The 19,902-nt window shown below is 44.1% G+C and overlaps 1 protein-coding gene across 4 annotated transcripts in view; it reads right to left on the minus strand.

The window, feature by feature from the left end:
- Positions 1 to 359: 359 nt before the first annotated feature.
- Positions 360 to 19,902, minus strand: part of PDGFRA (platelet derived growth factor receptor alpha) — a 43,457-nt gene continuing 23,914 nt past the window's right edge. For all 4 annotated transcript variants that reach the window (XM_010966092.3, XM_010966093.3, XM_045524924.2 and 1 more), the window contains exons 13-23: positions 19,418 to 19,522; positions 18,927 to 19,037; positions 18,513 to 18,666; positions 17,493 to 17,659; positions 15,158 to 15,273; positions 14,666 to 14,788; positions 13,090 to 13,201; positions 11,542 to 11,641; positions 11,324 to 11,429; positions 9,826 to 10,067; positions 360 to 3,422 (exon numbers count right to left, since the gene is read on the minus strand). In XM_010966092.3, coding sequence (XP_010964394.1) covers positions 3,275 to 3,422; positions 9,826 to 10,067; positions 11,324 to 11,429; positions 11,542 to 11,641; positions 13,090 to 13,201; positions 14,666 to 14,788; positions 15,158 to 15,273; positions 17,493 to 17,659; positions 18,513 to 18,666; positions 18,927 to 19,037; positions 19,418 to 19,522 — 1,484 coding nt within the window. In that variant the 3' untranslated portion in view covers positions 360 to 3,274. The remainder of the gene's footprint in view (positions 3,423 to 9,825; positions 10,068 to 11,323; positions 11,430 to 11,541; positions 11,642 to 13,089; positions 13,202 to 14,665; positions 14,789 to 15,157; positions 15,274 to 17,492; positions 17,660 to 18,512; positions 18,667 to 18,926; positions 19,038 to 19,417; positions 19,523 to 19,902) is intronic.

The following is a 19,902-nucleotide window of genomic DNA, read 5'->3' on the forward strand; positions in this document are numbered from 1 at the left end:
GGAAGAAGCTATGGTGAAAAAAGACTTTAACCTTTTACTTTACATCCTTCTGCAAAGTCTGAATGGTGTCCACAGTAAATGCAACCCTGTACTTGTGTAGGGGAAAAAATACCACACATGAAAGTACTATTATAACAAAGAAAAGACAGGATAAGGATGAGCCAAGGGCCAGTCATCTTGAAGTCAAATACTGGGTCTGAGAACTAACTAGCTCAAATAATATTTAAATCTAAAATTTCCTATCAGCTTCATGAAAACCACAATACAGAGTCCTACTGGAATGTTGCTAAGAAAGTAAATTAAACAGGATTGCTGTAATTTATGGTTAAACTAAAGACAACAATGCTGGAACTTTAGCATAACTTTAAATTATACGTATATATCTTATTTATTGAAATATAAAGATCTTCATTTACATGTCTTAAAACAAAAACATGAATGGGGCATTTGTAATACAATTGTATTGGCAGACCCTTCCTATAGAGTTAGTTCTCAAACATTCACCACACCACTGTTTGGGAACATGTACGTATTTTTCTCTTTATTATTTCTAAAATAAAAATTTTGGACAATCAAAAGTGCAACAGTTAATGTGCCTGTGGGGAACATCACAGTTAAAAAAATATAAACAAAGGCAGTGATACAGCTTGTCATAAATGTTTTGGCAGTATTCTCCAAGTCTATATAGAAATACATATATACATATTGATGTATAACATCATTTTATCTCACGTCCCTCTTCACAAAAATAGGACCGTTTTGTACAGATTGGCAGACCACATTTTAAGGACATCATCGATCATTTGAAAAGTCACAAATTGTGTTTCTCAGGCCAACTTTGATTGTCTTCATAAAAATAGAAAGCAGGAAGCATTGACAAATTTTCATCTGGGGACTTTGCAGGAGGCCAAAAAGGAAACAAATCTAGGATACACTGAAAACACTGTTACATTAAAAAAAAAAAAAATGCAGTCACACACAAACTCAGGTGAGAGCGTTCGTGAGGACTAGACCCTGATGGTCTGAGAATTTTCATCCAGCTTCATGATGTCACTCAAGACTCAAAGGACATCAAAGTGCAAAGCACCAACAAAAGAAGGCTGTACAAGGGAGAGGGAGAGATAAACAGAGTGCTTGAGCTGTGATTCTAGAAACACAAATGTATTTCAAGTCTAATGGGCTCTACAGAACCTAGTCAGGGTTTCTTTTTTAATTGCCCAATATGGCTCAGTCTTCACGCTTACCGTAAGAAAGGTGGGGCTTGCATTGAGATTATACCAGTAGGTAGTCAAGTACCTTGTGATTGCTTCTACATCTTCCAACGCATCACCTGCCAGGAGCACGTACAGTGATTGCAGTAATCACAGCCCATGTTTCATTCATATGGTATCAGCAATTAAGCGGCATTGCAGAGAATGCCAAAGAACCCACACCAACCGGTTTGACAGTTTGGATGGATGTGACAATCTGTCCTCCCATCTAACCCCAAGATACCAGTAAAACTTTCCATTTTTTGCACCAAAATATTGACCTGGTTTTAGAGACTTGGTACACTGAATTGCAACATTTGCACATCCCTTTGGGGGGAAGTTGGTGGGGAGGGAATTCAGTTCCCTCATGTAGTGAGAAGATCTGAAAAGCCAAGGTTTCACTTGCTCAGCCTCAGTTAAGACTGGAAAGTTAAATGAAGGGTAGCAATTGATAGATAAATGGCATTAAACGTCACTGACCCAGAGCCAAGATTTAAACAGTAGGTTTCCTACATGGTTGATTTCTAGCCCAGTTCCTAATTTCAAATTATTTTTTTCCCATGGCAACTTTCTGCCGTCTATGTTGGTGTTTCCCAAGTCTGGCTGATCAGAACAGCCAGGATGTTTGTGAAAATACAAGTCTCTGCTCCCCCAGACCTCACCATTCAGAATCTCTGGGATGAGGACCTAGAGTCTGGTGATCCTGGTTGACAGTTACATTTGGAGACCGAGTCCAGGCTAAGGCACACAGCCTTCACTGTGAACGCCTTTATTGTCTCAGAATTTCAAACTATTTCTCTTGGGGGTAAGAGATGAAGGAAGGGGGCTCCTGTTCAGGGAATCCTTCTGACTCTTTTAGGGTTCACAGAATCAAATATATATATATATGTTGAGATCCACCAGAGTTATCACCAGGTATGAAAAAAACCTCTGCAAATCCAGTCTTTTTGCTGATGATTATCTTTTCCACCGAGTAATAACATGACAAGTCATGTTAGGCGTAGACTCATGCCTTAATATTTAGGATTTAGGGGCTTGTTTATTTATTTTAAATCCCATTACTTCAGAGGGCAGTTAATTGTTTTTAGTACAATGGATTAGGGAAGCTATTCAGTACACGGTTAAAAACTCTGACTTCCTGGAAGACACTACTTTTACTTTGTTCTCTATGTTCAGCTAAATTTAATCCACTAAAGCTATAACCGTATTTTCTAGAGAAACATGTTATTTAATAGAAATGTCAAAAACTGTCAAACTTGTCACCTACTTAGTAAGGATTTTTTTTTTAAATTGTGCTTTTTTTTGTAGGGAAAACGTATTACATATTACACATTTAGCATTACCGATAACAGTAGTATTATTATAAACGTAGATTACAATATGAAAATGAGTTGTCGGGTTTATAAATGACCCAAATCTAATAAACAAGGTTGGTTAATTATTATCCTTTATCTCTTTAACACTAAAAAAAAAAAAAATTAAATGCTATAGTACCAGTACCTTTTAAGGTTCAAAAGTGGTTTTGCATGTACTTCACAAGAAAGTTCAACAGCAGCTGATACCAGGTTTCCAGCAGGAAGTACATGGATGGGTTGAGTGGTCTCTTCAGAAGTCCAGAGAAGATAGTTAATACAAATCAAAACACATCCTTGGTTAGAGTTATTTACATAATTACAATGCTGGAGTTTTGTTGCAGTAAAAATTGTGTACGTTGGAATCTCACCAATGCCCTTGAAACACAAAGTTCGTCTTCCGTGGCCCATGATTTCCTTGTCTATCTACCTCCAAACTTCGCACGCCGCTGAGATGCTACTGAAGCATTGCGAGAGGCAACGCTGAAAAAGTTCATTTCAAAATAGCCCATTCCTTCCTATTCAGAAGGTTCCCTGAGGCCCTTGGCCGGGAACCCCTCTTCACACATCATCCAAGTCCTCTTCTCAAATTTTGCATTGCAATAAAGTGGTTTTCTTAAAAGGATCCAAGGTGGTTCCAGGAGAGTGGAGGGTCCCCCCCGAATCTGCCAGTTACAGGAAGCTGTCCTCCACCAGGTCTGAGGAGTCTATGCCAATGTCGTCCATCATGTCGATATCCTCGATGGTCTCGTCCCCTCTCTTGATGAAGGTGGAACTGCTGGAGCCTGTCTCAATGGCACTCTCTTCAGACGTCTGCGAGCTGGAGGAGGAAAGGTCAAGGTCAGACCAAGGAGACCATGGAGACGTTTCCAGGGTGGCCTGCTGGAAAGGCTCCCCCAAAGGAGCTCTTCCTGTGAGATCCTTCTGCATTCAAACTCAGGCTACCCAGTCGGGCAAGGTTCTGCCACCAAGCCAGACCCATCGCCCACTGCACTGCAGCGGGCCACATGGGAAACCCGGATCCACAGGGCATCCCTACTCCTGAGTGCCCCCTCTCTTCTGCCAAGCCTTTCACCAAAGCTGCTAACAAGCTGTGACAATTTCTACATTCTCTACTCAATCCTAGTGGAACAGAAAACAAGCAAGGCCTGAACAAAAAGCCTAGGAAAGAAAAAGCAGAAGGATGAAACCAGGGGCGAAGTGCAGCCAGGCCAGTAGGTTGCTCGCTCTGAAACCTCCTGAATGTCTAAACTGTGGTCTCAGGATCTCACCCAGGCCCGGGAAATGCCCTCTCTCCCCTCCTCCCCTTCTTCTCTCCTCCTACATCCACCCTCTTTGAGTCTTGAAGGCCTAGGTGAAGGCTCTTTACTTACTGAGGGGGGAGTTCTAGAGTCAGAAAACCTTAGATCTAGAATGGTCAACCACATATCAGTTGTGGGACATCACAAAAGTCACTTAACCTCCTGAACTTGCTCCCTTGCCTCAAAAACAGCATGACAACAGTGCCTGACAATAGTCCTGTTTGTTGGAGTGATTAAATGAGGTAATAGCCATAAAGCACTGAGCACAGTGCCTAGCACATAGTAAGTCCTCAGTAAACGTTAGCTATGACATCGCTATTATTATTCAAGCTCTTACCTGAATGTGAATAGGGCCTGGATATTAGATGATATTAGGGAATAGCTGTTAATTTTCTCACATGTGATCATGCTATTATGGCTACATAGGAAAGTATCCTTATTCTTAGGAAATGTGTGGAGTTTCAAGTGATTTAGCAAGAAAAAAAAAGTATGAGTGTGTGATACACACGACACCTATTTTATGTATATAGGTAGGCAGATGGACAGACAGACAAGACAAACATGGCACAATATTAACAACTGCTAAATTTAAGTGGTAGATGTGTTCCTTCACTTTTTCTGGACATTTAAAAATTTTCACAAAAATCTAAATCTTCTCTAAAATCTCCAGACTGTCAGTATGGCCTGTTGGTCTTCCTGTCTCTGAACTCTTACTGTCTTATTGTTATCTTGTCTTGTGTTGCTAAATTTGCATGGATCTCTTTTCGCTCTGAGTGATCATCATCTGCTGACGGCAGGACCATGCTTCACCTCTCCCCTGTGAGGCTGCAGCACAATGCTGTACACGCAGCATATAAGCCATAGCGTCGGCTGGTGAAGGTGGGAAGGCACCTCAGACACACACACACACACACACACACACATCAAATAGGGGCTTTCGACCCCTTCAGCTATTTCCTGCCTGGCAGGCCAGGCCTGACCCTCAGCCTCTCTCCCTTCCTTTCCATGTCAGTTTCCAAGCAGAGAACTGAGCCCAGCCCACAGGAAACAGTCTGCTTCCATCCTCCCCCAGGCCCCTGCAGCCCAGAGAACCCTTAGAACCTATGGGACTACTGGACGGAGGTCCCCCTTCACAACTCCCCAGATTGGGCCCTTCCCTAGGACTGAGCTTTCGCTCAGTTCCTATTTGTACTCCACCCTCCCTCCCAACTTACGCCCTGGTCCCAGGGCCTCACTAAACCCCAGTCCCCTTAGCTGGTCTTGACTAGTCCTGACCACCCCTCTTCCCAGGAGGCCCAGTTCCTGGGATCTTGGCCAATGGCTGGAGGCCTGAGTCAACCCTTGGATATTATATTGACCCCAGCCCAGCTAGGACCTGTGTTGATGACACTTCCTTGGATGCTGTGATTTGGACCACCAGCCTCCCTCTTGGGATGAATTCCACAGCTGGGCCCTGTGGCGGAGTCAGTCTCCCTGGCACTGGCTCCCCTGGGCCTGGCTTACTCCTCTCTCTGCCAGTGCATCTCACAGAGGAAAGCAGGAGTGTGGGCACAGAGAGAGCTAACTTCCCCCATGACCCAGCCCCACATCATCCTTGCTGCTCGTCAGGCTTCAGAGCGGTTCCTCATGCTGACGACTGGGCTTATATCTGGTCCCTGAGCCACAGTGCCCACCTTATAGCCCAGGGCCTGGCTCCTGATAGGCTCTGACCTAGCACCCCCAAGTCCTGATTCCTTAGGCCCACTCCCCTCCCAAGGCCATACATCTTGAGCCTTGAGGAGAGGGTTCCACAGGGCCACCATGCTCACTCCTGGCTGCCTACACCCAGAGCAGCCCAAGTCTGGGATCCCCCCTCACTTTTATGGGCTGAATGTGTCCCCCCAAATTCATAGGCTAAAACCCTGACCCCCATTGTGACCATATTTGGAGACAGGACCTTTAAGGAGGTAATTAAGGATAAATGAGGTAATAAAGGCGGGACACTAACCCAACAGGATTGGTGTCCTTATAACAAGAGGATGAGACACCAGAAATACACATATAGAAAAAGCCCAAGTGAGGGCACAGTGAGAAGGTGGCCACGTGCAAGCCAAGGAAAGAGGCCTCAGGAGAAACCAAACCTGCCAACACCTTAATCTTGAACTTGCAGCCTCCAGAAATACAATAAATAAATTCCTGTTGTTCAAGTCCCTTAGTCTGTGGTATTGTGTTATGACAGCCCAAGCTAAGACCCTTACCACGTTCAGCCCAGCTGGGCCACAGTATGACCTGGTATAGTTATCTGGGACATACTTCGTGTGATTCAAAGAAGATCAAATGTATCATCACCCTTGCAGAAGTTCTAGTTATGTAATACAACAATTACCTGTCAACTAGAATTATTCTCCCTTGGAACATGTGTCAAGTTCTAAAGACCAGCCTTGTGCACCCCTAGAAAAGTTCTTGGCACCTTTCTTATGTTATTTATCCCAATGTAATTTTCTAACTTTATTTATAAGCAAAACCCTCTTTTACAGTTGAAATAGTCAGAGCTCCCAAACACAAAGTAACCAAATAGATGACAAATCTGGGGGACAGGGCTCCAAGACCCACTGCTCAGCCTGCCCCCTACCCCAGAACTACCCAAAGCTTGGAGAAACACTGTTTGCTAAAGGAATATAAGTACATTTAAAAACTGTTCTGAGCAAAGGATAAGTAGAAAGGTAAGTCAGGCCACTTTCCCCATCTCCAAATCTCGTAACACATGCCAAAAACAAAAACAAACAAAAATTATACTTTTAAAATTACCCACTGCATACAAATAAACAAGGGCTGTCTATATCTTATACCTAAATTGGTTGAGAGAAATCACACTTCTAAGCCTCCAAAATAATGCCATGTGCTTCTGCCTAAATAATTGTATGTAGTCTGCTGAATGGGGCAGAGAAAGCAACACCCTGAATGAAGGGGGAAAAAAAGAGAGACTCATAAGCAATTTGGGCCTTGAACCAGGGGCCACTCTATCATCATCTTCTCCTGCCTCTGTCCAGGGGCGATGCATAGAGGACAAAGAACTGGGGCATGGCCCCTTCGTCTGGCCCATGTACACCGCTAGGTCTAGTCCTGGCTGTGCATTAGCATCACCTTGGTAATAAATTAATGAGTCAACGTATGACCACCAATGGCTAGTACTGTTGCAAAAAGAGAGACAACTGGACAGAATGCACCTCCTGTACATAGCACCATCTTTGAAGCACACTTGCCAAAAATCTGCCAAGTCAGATTAAGCCTTTAGACTAACTACCAGTTTACAACAAATATAGGAGACAAAAATGTGATAAAACACACAATGGTAATGCAATCAGCAAAGTTCTAAATGTGGGAACTCTATATGCAAATGCTCTGGTTTTTACACAAATAACATGCAAAGGGGCCAAAAAAGGCAGGACGAACTTAGAGAACTCTACCAACCAAGGGCCATGTGTGACTCTTATGAAGGTCTTGAATAGAACAAACCAAACATAAAATAATATTTATGAGAGAATTAAGGAAATTGGAACACTGGATATCTGATGTTCTTAACTACTGTGGATGTGGAGGTGGGGTGAAATAATAGTATCACTGTTATTTTTAATAACTAGTTATTTTAAAAAATAGAGCCTCTTTTTGAGATACATGCTGAAATATTTATGGATGAAATGATGTGACGGCTAGGATCTGCTTCAAAATAACCCAGAGGGGAGTGGTAGAGAAGGAGTAGATATGGCTATGTGTGCAGACAGGCCATGAGTTCATAGACACTGAAGTTGAGTGATGGATACCTGACAGTTCACTATGCTATTTGAACAATGCATGTTGGAAATTTCCCATATTACAAAGTTAGAAAGAAAGAACAAATCAGCCAGAGAGTGCTTGGGCCTCACTCCCAAAGATTCACATTTGTTGGTCTGGGGGAGGCTTGGATATTAGCTTCCAAATCTCCCCAGGTGGTTCCAGCTTGCAGCAAGGAGTAAGAACTGCTGACAGGGGGAGGGTATAGCTCAGTGGTATAGTGTGTGCTTAGCATGCATGAGGTCCTGGGTTCAATCCCCAGTATCTCCTTTAAAACTAAATAAACCTAATTACCCCCCAATCAAAATAAAGTCATTTAAATAATAAACAAAATATTTAACAGATAAATTGGGAGTTCCAGACTTGCAGATACTACCTAATATATATATAAAATAGACAAACAACAAGTTCATACTGTATAGCACAAGGAACTATATTCAATATCCTGTAGTAACTTGTGGTGAAAAAGAATATGAAAATGAATACATGAACATTCATGTATGACTGAAGCATTATGCTGTACACCAGAAATTGATACAACATTGTAAACTGACTATATACCTCAATAATATATATATATACAAAAAGAAAAAAAAAAAAAAAAAGAACTGCTGATATAGTGTCAAACAGCCCAGTACAGCCAGACTCCCAGCTTTCTCCTCAGTTCAATGACTGAGTAAGAAAACAGAAAGAGAGGCCTATACAGTTTCAATATCACAGTTGCTGTGTCAGTTTGATCAAATTACCTGAGGACTTAGATCAAAGATTCTCCACCAGGGAAGCACATCCCTCCCTGTCCTACATCTCTGCCAGCTCCAGGGGGCAAATACAGGCAGTACGCTCCTGGACATTGGTGTCAGCAATATTTTTTGGATCAGTCTCCTCAGCCAAGAGCAACAAAAGCAAAAAATAAACATGAAATCTAATCAAACTAAAAAGCTTTTGCACAGCAAAGGAAACCATCAGCACAACGAAAGGCAACCTACCGAATGAGAGAAGATATGTGCAAACAATATGTCTGATAAAGGATTAATAACCAAAATATATAAAGGACTCAAACACTTCAGTATCAAAAAAAAAAAAAAAAGCCCACAAGTAATCCAATTTAAAAATGGGCAGAGGACCTGAATAGGCATTTTTCCAAAGACATATAGATGATATACATGTCAACAGGCTCATGAAAAGATACTCAACATCACTAATCATCAGAGAAATGCATATCAAAAGCACGAGATATCACCTTACACCTGTCAGAATAGCTATCATCAAAAAGACAAGAAATAACAAGTGCTGGTGAGTATGTGGAGAAACGGGAACCCTTATGCACTGCTGGTAGAAATGTAAATTGGTGCAGCCACTACGGAAAACAGTATGGAGGTCCTTTAAAATTAAAAATAGAACTACCATGTGATCCAGCAATTCCACTCCTGGGAATTTAGCCAAAGAAAATGAAATCACTAATTAAAAAGATACATGCACCCCAATGTAGTATTACTAAGCCATAAAAAAGAATGAAATCTTGCCATTTGTGACAACATGGATGGACCTGGAGGGTATTATGCTTAATGAAATAAGTCAGACAGAGAAAGACAAATACTGTATGTTTTCGCTTATGTGTGCAATCTGAAAGACAAAAAAAATGAACAAATGAAACAGAAACAGACTCACAAGTATAGAGAACAAACTAGGGGTTACCAGAGGGGAGAGGAGTGGAAGGAGGGGCAAAGTAGGTGAAGGGGATTCAGAGGTACAGACTACCAGTTATAAGATAAATAAATCACAGAGATGTAAAGTACAGCACAGGGAACATAGTTCAGTATTTTATAATAACTCCATATGGTGTGTAATCTATAAAAAAATCAATTACTACATTGTACACCTGAAACTAATATATTGTAAATTAACTATATTTGAATAAACTTTTCTTAATTAAAAAAAAAATCATCTGGGAAGCATTTCCAAAACTAAATAGACCCCTGGGGGATTCTTGCACTGGCTCCCCCAGGACAGATTCGCCCCGGGGAGGGCCTCACAAGGGGCAAGGGCGTCGCCCCTTCAGGTGTGCTGGGGCAGGGGCGGGGCTCCGCCCGAAGCTGAGGTCGCGCCAGCTACCTGTGTCTGTTCCTCTTGCCAAGGTCTTCCTCCTCAGGAACAGGGTCGATGTCGGGCAAGGGGATGATGTAGCCGCTGTCTGCGCTCAGCCTCTGCTCGTCGAGGCCCCCCTCCCAGTCCTTCAGCTTGTCCTCTTCGTTTTTGTAGGTGACGCCAATGTAGGCATTGTCGGAGTCCACGCGCATGCGTGCCACGGCGGGATGGTCGCTCTTCAGGAAGTCCAGGTGGATCTTTTCGTAACTCTGTAAACATTCATTTCATATAGTTACTCAAGTGCAATTGACAGAACTAAAAAGAAGAATGCAGACCCTCAGAACTTACTATTGTCTAACTGCCTGTGTTTCCAAACAGATGTGGGTTTTGACAACTGAAGGAGAGTCAGATGTCAGCTGTCCCCAGAAATGTGGGACATGAAGAAAGGGCCACGAATGGCAGAGATCTCCTGCTGGCAGGTCTTAAGATACCAAGAACCCTTTCTCAGACAGTAGCTACAGCTATGCCCCCTACACACACACTGCCTTCTTCTGGGACTAGCATGGACCCTTCTACATATCACGTAGTCACTCCAGGGGTTTGGATAGGTCCAAGAGGTGATGAGGACTTCCACTGGGAGCACCAAATCTGAAACCTTTCTGATCCCTAAACACTGGGGAAATCTGACTCAAAACTTAGGGACCATTGATCTACAAAGACCTTATTTTCAACAATAGTACCAGTCCATCCCCATCAACACATCTTCACCAACCAGAGTGTCTTTGACTAACCTATGGTTAATGTCCTTCTGCCTCACTTACAGCAACTGTACTGGGCAGTGAGATCATCAATAAAGAAAAATATTTAACTTCCAGTTCTGATAACACTGCTCCTCCTTGAGAAGAAGGAAGAGCAGTAAGTATGGAAACTCTACATGGTGACTAATCTGAATGTAAGAAATTGAGCTTATGATACAAGTGTGCCTAGATTTCCTTCTCAGCATCTCAGCAGAAAAGTTGTTTCATTCATTATCATATCCTGCTTGGTTCCATGAAATTACATTTGTTCCTTTGAACAATACTTCCTATTCCACAAAAAACCAGCTGGAGCCACAGATAACAGCTGAGATTGTTCCTTCCAGTCAGCTGGTAAAAGCCAATTTCGTATGGATTTAAGTGCATTCAAATTAGCCATTTAATGGCTGCATATGCCCTGAGACTTCTAACTGCACAGTAGCTTCAGCTACTCAAACATGTGGAGAATAAAGTGCTCACAGGTGTTGCACACTTAGGATGAAAGGGAACCTTTCAGGAAGGGGAGAGTCTTCATTCATCCTTACTACCAGGGGCCCCGGGGAGCATTCCATGAAGCTCCAGCCACTGAATCACACAATCTTTTTCCTCCTTTGAAAACATCTCTTTAAAACATTGCTGAACAGTACTGCTTGCCAGCATAATGACCGGCTATCGTCCCCTTCCTTTACCCATTCCTTTCCACCCATCCATCTTTTGAGGCCCAGACAAACCTTTTTATATTGTCCAGGCAGCAGATTCTCCACAATCTCACTCAGGTGGTAAAACGAGGGTCTCTTCTCCGGCTCACTGTTCCAGCATTTCACCATGATCTCGTAGCTGGGGAGGCACAGGACTCAGAGTGGGCACAGGGAGCAACGCCCGGGCACCGCCCGCCCCCACGGACCCACTGGGCATGAGCACAGGCCCACAGGATGGGGAGGGGGCTCACACTTCACTGGTGGCGTGGTCAGGCTTGGCCATCCGGTACCCACTCTTGATCTTATTGTAGAAAGTAGAATCCACCATCATGCCAGGGTAGGGGGTGCCACCTGAGAGCCCAAGAAGAAAACAGCAGGACTGACAACCACGTGGTAAGTTGCTGAAACACTTAGGGGGATACAGCATCTTTAGAAATCGTCTGGGGATCCCCACTTCAAGGCGTTGGTTCTTTCAAGGAAACTATTATCATCTCCTTGATTTCATAGCCCTGCCCAACTTTTTTTGTTTTTTTTTTAATTTTTAAAACTTTTGTCCAACTATTTTTTTAAATTAAATTTAATTCTTTTTTGGTTTTTGTTTGGTGGGGAGGTAATTTGGTTTGTTGGTTTGTTTGTTTTAATGGAGGTACTAGAGATTGAACACAGGATCTGACGCATGCTAAGCATGCGCTATACCACTGAGCTGTACCCTCCCCCACCAATTCTTAAATTTAACCAGCATTTCTAGGTTGGTCGAGTTCAGACACCCCTGGCAAAAATTCTACATGTCTAAAAGAGTGCTTTTCAATATTTCTGACTCCTGGATCTATCTATACGAAGCAAAATAGAAAAGCCAGAGAAATTATGAATCACTGAGGCCAAAAAACTCATTTTCATCAGAAATGTTCAAATAATTAAGGCAGAAGTCTTGAAATGTCTAGATAATTCTCTGCTTTTAATGGAACATGAGCCTCAGTTACACCACACCCTAGGATGACCCACAGTGACCTCAATGGAGGGACAGAAAAGGGATGCCAGGCAGGGAAGCCCTTTACTATCACATCAGGATGACAGTAAATTCATGAAACATTTCACATTTTTGTGGCCAAGGCCAGGTCAAGTTTAGCTTCCTTCCAAAACTACTCCAGGACTCCTTCCTCTTTCCTCTGGGCTTCTGTTAGAATTTTAAATGAGGACCACACAGCTGACCACTAAGTGGGTAAGTCATACCTCCCCAGGTGAAGTGTCCGGAGGTCAGAACCCTGAATCACCCCTCGCACAGGGCCCTCACCTGGCAGCTCGGGGCACCTGTGTTGCTCAGGACCTGGGGCCTGACTGACTGAATGACTAGGTCTCTCTCCTCCAGAGCGATGACCAGGAAGGGAGCCGTGCCCTTGCCCTCACTGCACTACCTCTCACCAAGTATCCCTCACCATGGTGAGGGATGGGCGACTCTCACTGGTGAACCCACTCAACCCAAAGTCCAAGACGGAGAAGCAGACAGTCAGTGGATGTCATCAAGAGCATCTCCAGTAGGAGAAAGTCTCTCTGATGCAGCCCAAAGGAGAGGAGGTGCAAAGGCCAGGGGTGAGGGTGCAGCTGCCCAAGACCCCTTCTCCATCCGCACCGGCAGACATAGATATCGTTAAGTGCACAACATGACGTAAATCGGCTGCAGTGCACTTGACTCACACCAGATATCATAACATTGTTCACACCCTGGAGCGGGGAAAACACGGTGTCTCCCTCCTAGTGTTTTTCCAGAACAACCCAAACAAGCAGAGATGTCAGGCTCGTACCAAGGGAAAAGATCTCCCAGAGCAGAATGCCGTAAGACCAGACGTCACTCAGGGTGGTGTAGAGGTTGTCGAAGATGCTTTCAGGGGCCATCCACTTCACTGGGAGAAAGGTCTGCAGGGAAGAGGGGAGGACATTAAACCCGGTGTACGCACCAGTGATCTACAGCAGCAGAAGCAGAAAGGCGTCCTCTCTGGGCTAATAATAACGCTAGTAAGAACACCCTAGTAACCTTGCCCCACATGCGTGTCTCTGTTGTTTTGTTCACGTCTGTATTCTCCACACCCAGAAGAGTACCTGGCACCTAATGGGTGCTCAGTACATATCTGATGAATGATGGATGGTCACTGTTGCCTCTTATGCCCTCCCAAGGACTAATATCCAAAGATACTTCATCCTGAATTTGTACCCAAAAAGTGTGAGCCCTAAATGGACCTGTCCCCTATTTTCTGGTGTTCCTAGAAATAAAATTAAGAACAGACCCAGTGATCTGAGAGCTAATTACATTTTGGAACTGTAAGAATCATTTCCTACTAATACAAAAATATAATATTATGATAATTTTGCAGCCTCTTTTGAGAGGCTGGTCCAAACATCAGTGGAAATATTAAACTGAGGTAGATATAGAAAGTAGCCACAAGTAGCATCCTTCAGCCGCCTAAGATTGTGAGGAGATAACAGAGATCCATGACCTTTTAGAACAGTCCATTGATTTGTGCAAGATGCCTAAAGCTACAGGTCATGGCCACACAGTACATAAAACATGCAGAGCACAGACAGAGACCAGAGTCCTGCAGGGCTGGGCAGCAACGCCGTGAGCAGACTCACAACCAGTGCAGTGGGGTGATTTGGAATTGTACCTACAGGTGGCAGATGTATCCCAAGCTACTTCCTCTGCTTAGAGTTGGACATGGTGGGGAGAAGGTTCAAGTGTAGTACAGAATGATGACCTTGGGAGTTGGGGAAATAGCTCAGGAGTAGCGCACATGCTTGGCATGCATGAGGTCCTGGGTTCAATCCCCAGTGCCTCCAATAAGGGGGGCGAGGGGGAAACCAGAATGAGTATCTTTAAGGAAATTATGCTTCTAAGATGTATTAACACAAATGGTTTCAACATTTTAGGGGTCATGGATGCCATCTGGATTTTGATAAAAGTTAAAGGCATTCTCCTTGGAAATAAATGCACAATTTCCACATTGATAGTTACCACTTACTGGGTGCTCTGTGTGGGCCAGGCACTGTCCTAAGCATTTTACTTGAATCCACTGATCTAATTCCCCCGGCAACTCAAGAGACAGGTACAACGTCACTTCCCTGATACAGAAAGGGAAATCGAGGCACAGAATGGCCACGTCACTTGCCCCAAGTGCCCACACTAGTGAGTGCTGGGGCTGCTGCCCACAGCCGGGCAGCCCATCTGCAGAACCTGCGCTTTTCATAACTGACCCCCGGAGTCTGTTTGTGAAGCTCATGGGCTCCGTGTTAAAGATCTGGGCTCTGAAAGGCTAGAAGCAATATCTGCTTTCAGAGATTCATGTCGGGGAGGGTGAGCACGCAAAAGGTGGCAAGAGCACTTACGCTGCCTTTCGACACATAGTTCGAATCATGCATGATGTCTCTGGCCAGACCAAAGTCACAGATCTTCACGATCTTCCCTTGTGCCAGGAGGACGTTGCGAGCAGCCAGGTCCCGGTGGACACACTGCACAGAAAATGGGAAGAAACAATGCCGAGGTCAGTCCATCTGCTGCTGGACAGCATCACCCCTGCAAGACTGGCCACTTCATGGGGGCGCTTGGAGCTGCCAGGCAGACCTCAGGGAGGCTGTCCTGGCATGAAGAGCTCACCTCTCCCGGCCTTAGTCCCAATCCTCACCCTCCACCACCAAGAAGGAGAGAGCTCTGGAGAAAAGTAGACACCTGATCATGTCAAACTCCCTGCCCTGCTTTGGCGAAGAGGAAGAGAGATGCAACCTTTGCTAGTGGCTTCTCCAAGATCTCCCTCATACGCTGACCTCACTCAGATCTGTGGCCTGAGTCTCAAGAGAGATTTCCCCCTTGAGCACACTTACATTTTTTGAAGCCAAAAACTCCATTCCTCGGGCAACTTGATAGGTAAAGCTCAACAAATCCAACAGAGTAAGGCCTTCTGAGTTATCATCTGACAGGAGGTTTTTGACTTCAGAGTCTGCAGGAAAGGAATTAAGCGTGTTGGAGCTGGCGGATGACATGAAACATCGCCCACCGTGACACTCCCTCACGGCTGGACCACTCAGGCTGTGGAGGCTTACTCAAAGAACATACCAAAAGTATTTTCTTTTAGAATTTCTAGACATCACAGGTGGGTGTGTCAACTATGCAAAAGTTCTCTCTTTAAAAAGAAATACATCCACAGAAACATATACCTGGTTTAAATACATATGTATCTCTATGAGGACCAGTCTCAAGATTCTTACATGTATTTTGCCGTTTGCCTCCCAAATTTCTTTTTTCAACCTTAGTTAACGAATCCCCTCAGCCACTTTTAAAACACACACACGCACACTCGCACACATGTGCCCCAATCTCCCATGATGAATGTACATGAAGGCTCTTTAAAAAAGCAGCTTCTAGGAATAGCTTTTTTTCCTTTTTAAAGCCACCTTCGTAGTACTTGGCTTACTTCATGAATAAAATTAGCCACCAGCCACTAGAGGTGGTGATCTTAACGAGTAGTGCCAAAGACTTTGCATGTAGTTCCCCTTCCCCAGTTGGTCCCATCTGGAAGGGTCCCAGGGTTTTCGAGGAAGGAGGCGCTCTAGGCCAGCAGTTCTCAGTGTTTTTTGAAAAATTTCAGGCAACTGCAGAGTAGCTGCAGCCATTCACATTTTTCCAGCCAGAAAGCAATGGTCTGCCTGCCAACTGGGCCTGGGCTGAGCATGAATCAGGTCCCCCCTACATCTGAAGCCAGGTCCAGCCTGGGAAGCAATGTAAACTATTTTTAACAATACAGGAGGGAAAGGAAGTGTTGGTTCCGACAAGTCTCATTGGCTAATCTTTAAAAAGGGCTTGGAAGTCTCCCCAGTTGGCAATGAGAAGTGAGTGGAACTTGGAACTGCAGGAGTGGAAAATATTATTATGTACTATGCTTTGCAAAACAAGCACATTCTTTTTCTTTTTCTTTTTTTTTTAATGAATTGTACCTTTCACTTAAGAACCCTGAAAGCATTCAGAGTACATCAGTGATTTTCAAAACAATTTCCATGGCAGCTCAATGCCTTTTGCATGGACCAATGGGAGGACTCAGACCCAGTAATACAAGATTAGGGAGCAAGTCACCACCAGCTCCATCTCACAGCCTCCTCCCGACTCCAAGCCTGTGATTAGACTAGAACCCTGGAGGGGCCACCCCCGCAGCAGATGTAGGGTGGTCCATCTGGTATGGGCATCAGCTAGGCTCCCCGGAGTTTATAAATCAATTCAACCTTGCCACATGCTCGTCTGCTTTGAAAACAGACAGATCTTCCTTCAAATGACATTCAGTAGAAACACTCAACCCCTTTGTCAGAAAATATAACCTCAAATTGTCCACTTTCCAGTTTCTGTCACAAACTGGGATATCAGCAAAGCTAAAAGCAAAGGCTATAGAACTCACAGATATTAGGGATTTATATAATTAAATTAAAAAAATAACATTAGGATCCAATGTAAGATTGTCAGCTTTTAATTTTGCCAAGTAAGGGCACTGAGAAAAAACATCAGTCATCACCATAGTTTCAATTAAAGGAAAAATAAAAAAACATGTTAACACCCAAAAAAAGAATATCATTATATTCAAACAAATAATTCTTTAAACAATTACATTTAAAGACACATTACAGGGATGTAATATACAACAGGATTAATATAATTAACACTGCTGTATGTTTTATATGAAAGGTAAGAGAGTAAATACTGAGTTCTCATCACAAGGAAAATAATTTTTTTTCTTTTACTTTGTATCTATATGAGATGATGGATGCTCACTAAATCTACTGTGGTCATCATTTCATGATGTATGTAAGTCAAATCACTACGCTGTACACCTTAAACTTACACAGTCCCATATGTCAACTATATCTCAAAAAAAACTAAGAAAAAAGTAAAAATATACAATAAAATTAAACTAATAAAATAAAATAATTTCACTTAGAGTCTGAAAAATTTGTTACATTAGGTCTGTCTTTATTCTTTTTCTTCTTTTTCAATTCACAGGCTGCAGACCTTTAAAAACATGTCCCGGGCCCGGCCTTGTAGATCTGCGGTTAGGGACCCTGTGGCCTGGCAGTCCTACTTACCCTGCCTGCTCACTATCTTTGGAGTATTTTAAGCATCATTTTAAATCACTGGACAATCGCAACACCCAAAACAGGAACAAAGATACTTTACCTAGCATCGACTTCTTCTTGTACGAGGCTGGGCGATCATACAGTGATCTCTGGATGTCTGAGTATTTAGACACCTCTTTCCTCTCCAGCATGGGGACGTACTGTGTAGTATCAGCTTGCTTCATGTCCATGTAGTCCCCATTGTTTTCAAAAGATAAAATAACGTAACTGTAAAAACACAAAAAGAAACCTTATCCAGGGTGCCCCTCTGGAGCGATCATCCCACATTTGGTAGATGGTGATCAGCTGTGCAAGGCAGCGGTGGGCGCAGGGGCGGCGGGGGAGCAAAAGCACAGCCAGCCGCGCCCTCCCGTGGGGTCTAGCGGGGGGACGAGCGCTCGGCGACGACCACACGAACACGCAGAGCAGCTCAGCTCAGCTCAGCTGTGTCTGTGCTCTGCTTTCCGGTTTACAGGCCACGGACCTGCACCATGTGACCAACTGGCTTGGGCAGACAACTCCTGCTACTCAATAAGTTTAGCAGCAATTTGGTGCCCGTTGAATAATTTAATATGAAGTGAACTCACGTACTGTCTGATCTGACAGAAATTCCTATCTACAGAGATCTTTGCAGACACGTATAGGTTTCCACAGTGGGGATCATCACTTCACTGGCTTGACTTACAGGCCCAGGTTCAGCAAGGACCTGCGTCTTAAGCTTGGAAATCCTCAGATTCCCACAGGACACTAGCACTGAGACATCCCTGGCGGAGACGCATGTGGAGGTCGTGAGTAGACCACACATAAACAGCAATATGGCTCCCAGAATGATTCCAACTCTCACTCTCATTCTAACCTATCAGCAAACCTATCCCCAACATGATAACCTGGTCCAAAACACCTGCAGACACCAGGTATCTATCAGCATCACGTTATGGGATGACGGAGCAGGGACGGGGACTCTAAGTCCTGCTACCACCAGGCTCTGAATCTCAGACATGGCCTCTATCAGGACATGGGTTCTCTCGCTGGTGAGGCTCGTAAGATCGTCATTCACAGCAGCACCTCTCTGCACACCTACCTCCGTGTGCTTTCATCCCCAGGGTTCAATCCAAAAATGTCCAGCTCTTTCTTTGGCTTCTCTGGGTGGCGGCTCAGGAAGCTGTCCCTATTCTTATGCAAATAGTTGACCAAATCCCCGTAGAAGCAATACTCAGTGATGATGTAAATGGGACCTGGAGGGACCAAAACCAGCCAGAGATCAGTATGAAAACAAAGAACAGAAAAGCCATGAGTCGCTGTGTTTGCCTGGGCAAGAGAAATTGCTCAAACAGTGAGCTTCCCTCAAGTAATGGAATCCAGGCAAGGACTCCATCCAAGGAACTTGTATTCACTGCCATGTCTGGAGGTACAGGGTGGGGGGTGAAAAAGCCTGGACAGTTTTCACAAGCACAGCGCTCTATGAAAATCCTCAGTCTCAGGTGAGCAAGCCTACCTGACTTGGTACAGGCTCCCAGCAAGTTCACAATGTTTAAATGTGGCCCCAGGTGGGTCATTATCTTCAGTTCAGACATGAGAGCTTGTTTCTCACTGGATCTGGCTGTGGCTGTTGAAGAAATAAATCACATATCAGTTCAACCAAGCTATCTACTACCCAGAAAAAGCCCAAAACATGGCTAATCCTATGACTAGATATCATTTTATTTACCAAGGGTCTAAAAGAGAAACAGATCAGTGACTCATAATAGCTCATCCCCAGGCTTTAACATAAAAAGAAGTCACTAAAAATAACTCTTGATTTTCCAACATACAGGCAACAAGAACAATCTAAATAAACCTAACTGACAAAAGAATCTAAATACACATAAAACCTAGAGTGAAAAGAACCAAGATCTAGTCCTACATTTGGCATTTACTGGCTGTGTGATTTTGAGCCATTTACTTAATCTCCCCATATTCAAAAAGTCCCCAGAAAGGGGCACTTACGTTTTAGCATCTTCACAGCTACTTTCATGACAGGTTGGGACCGGCTTAATCCATAGGCAGTTCCTTCAACCACTTTCCCAAATGCACCAGACCCCAGGATACGACCTGTGGGCGACCAGAACCATCAACAGGCACAGAAGTCAGGCATCTCATCAGCTTTCTTTACCATGGCCAGCGCTCGTGGGTGCACAGCTGGGTGGTGTTTTTCCCGTATGGAGGAAGCATAATGATCCCTCCAAGTCATCATGTCAAAACCAGAATTGAGCCCACAGGGAAGGAAATTAGTATAATTGCTTTTGTCAAATAACATTTGCAAAGGAAAGGAAAACACAGACGGGAGAGAGGAGGGTGCAGCCCTCCCTGGCGTGAGCACTCTGTCTCCCAGCTAGAGAGCTGGGCCAGATCGTGGGCGCTCAGAAAGCACTTGCCTTCTGTGGCTCTCGCCCAAACCTCCTACCCTTCTGTTTTCTGCACGCAAACAGGGG

Source organism: Camelus bactrianus, chromosome 2 (assembly GCF_048773025.1).
Source record: "Camelus bactrianus isolate YW-2024 breed Bactrian camel chromosome 2, ASM4877302v1, whole genome shotgun sequence".
Classification (NCBI taxonomy): Eukaryota; Metazoa; Chordata; class Mammalia; order Artiodactyla; family Camelidae; genus Camelus; species Camelus bactrianus.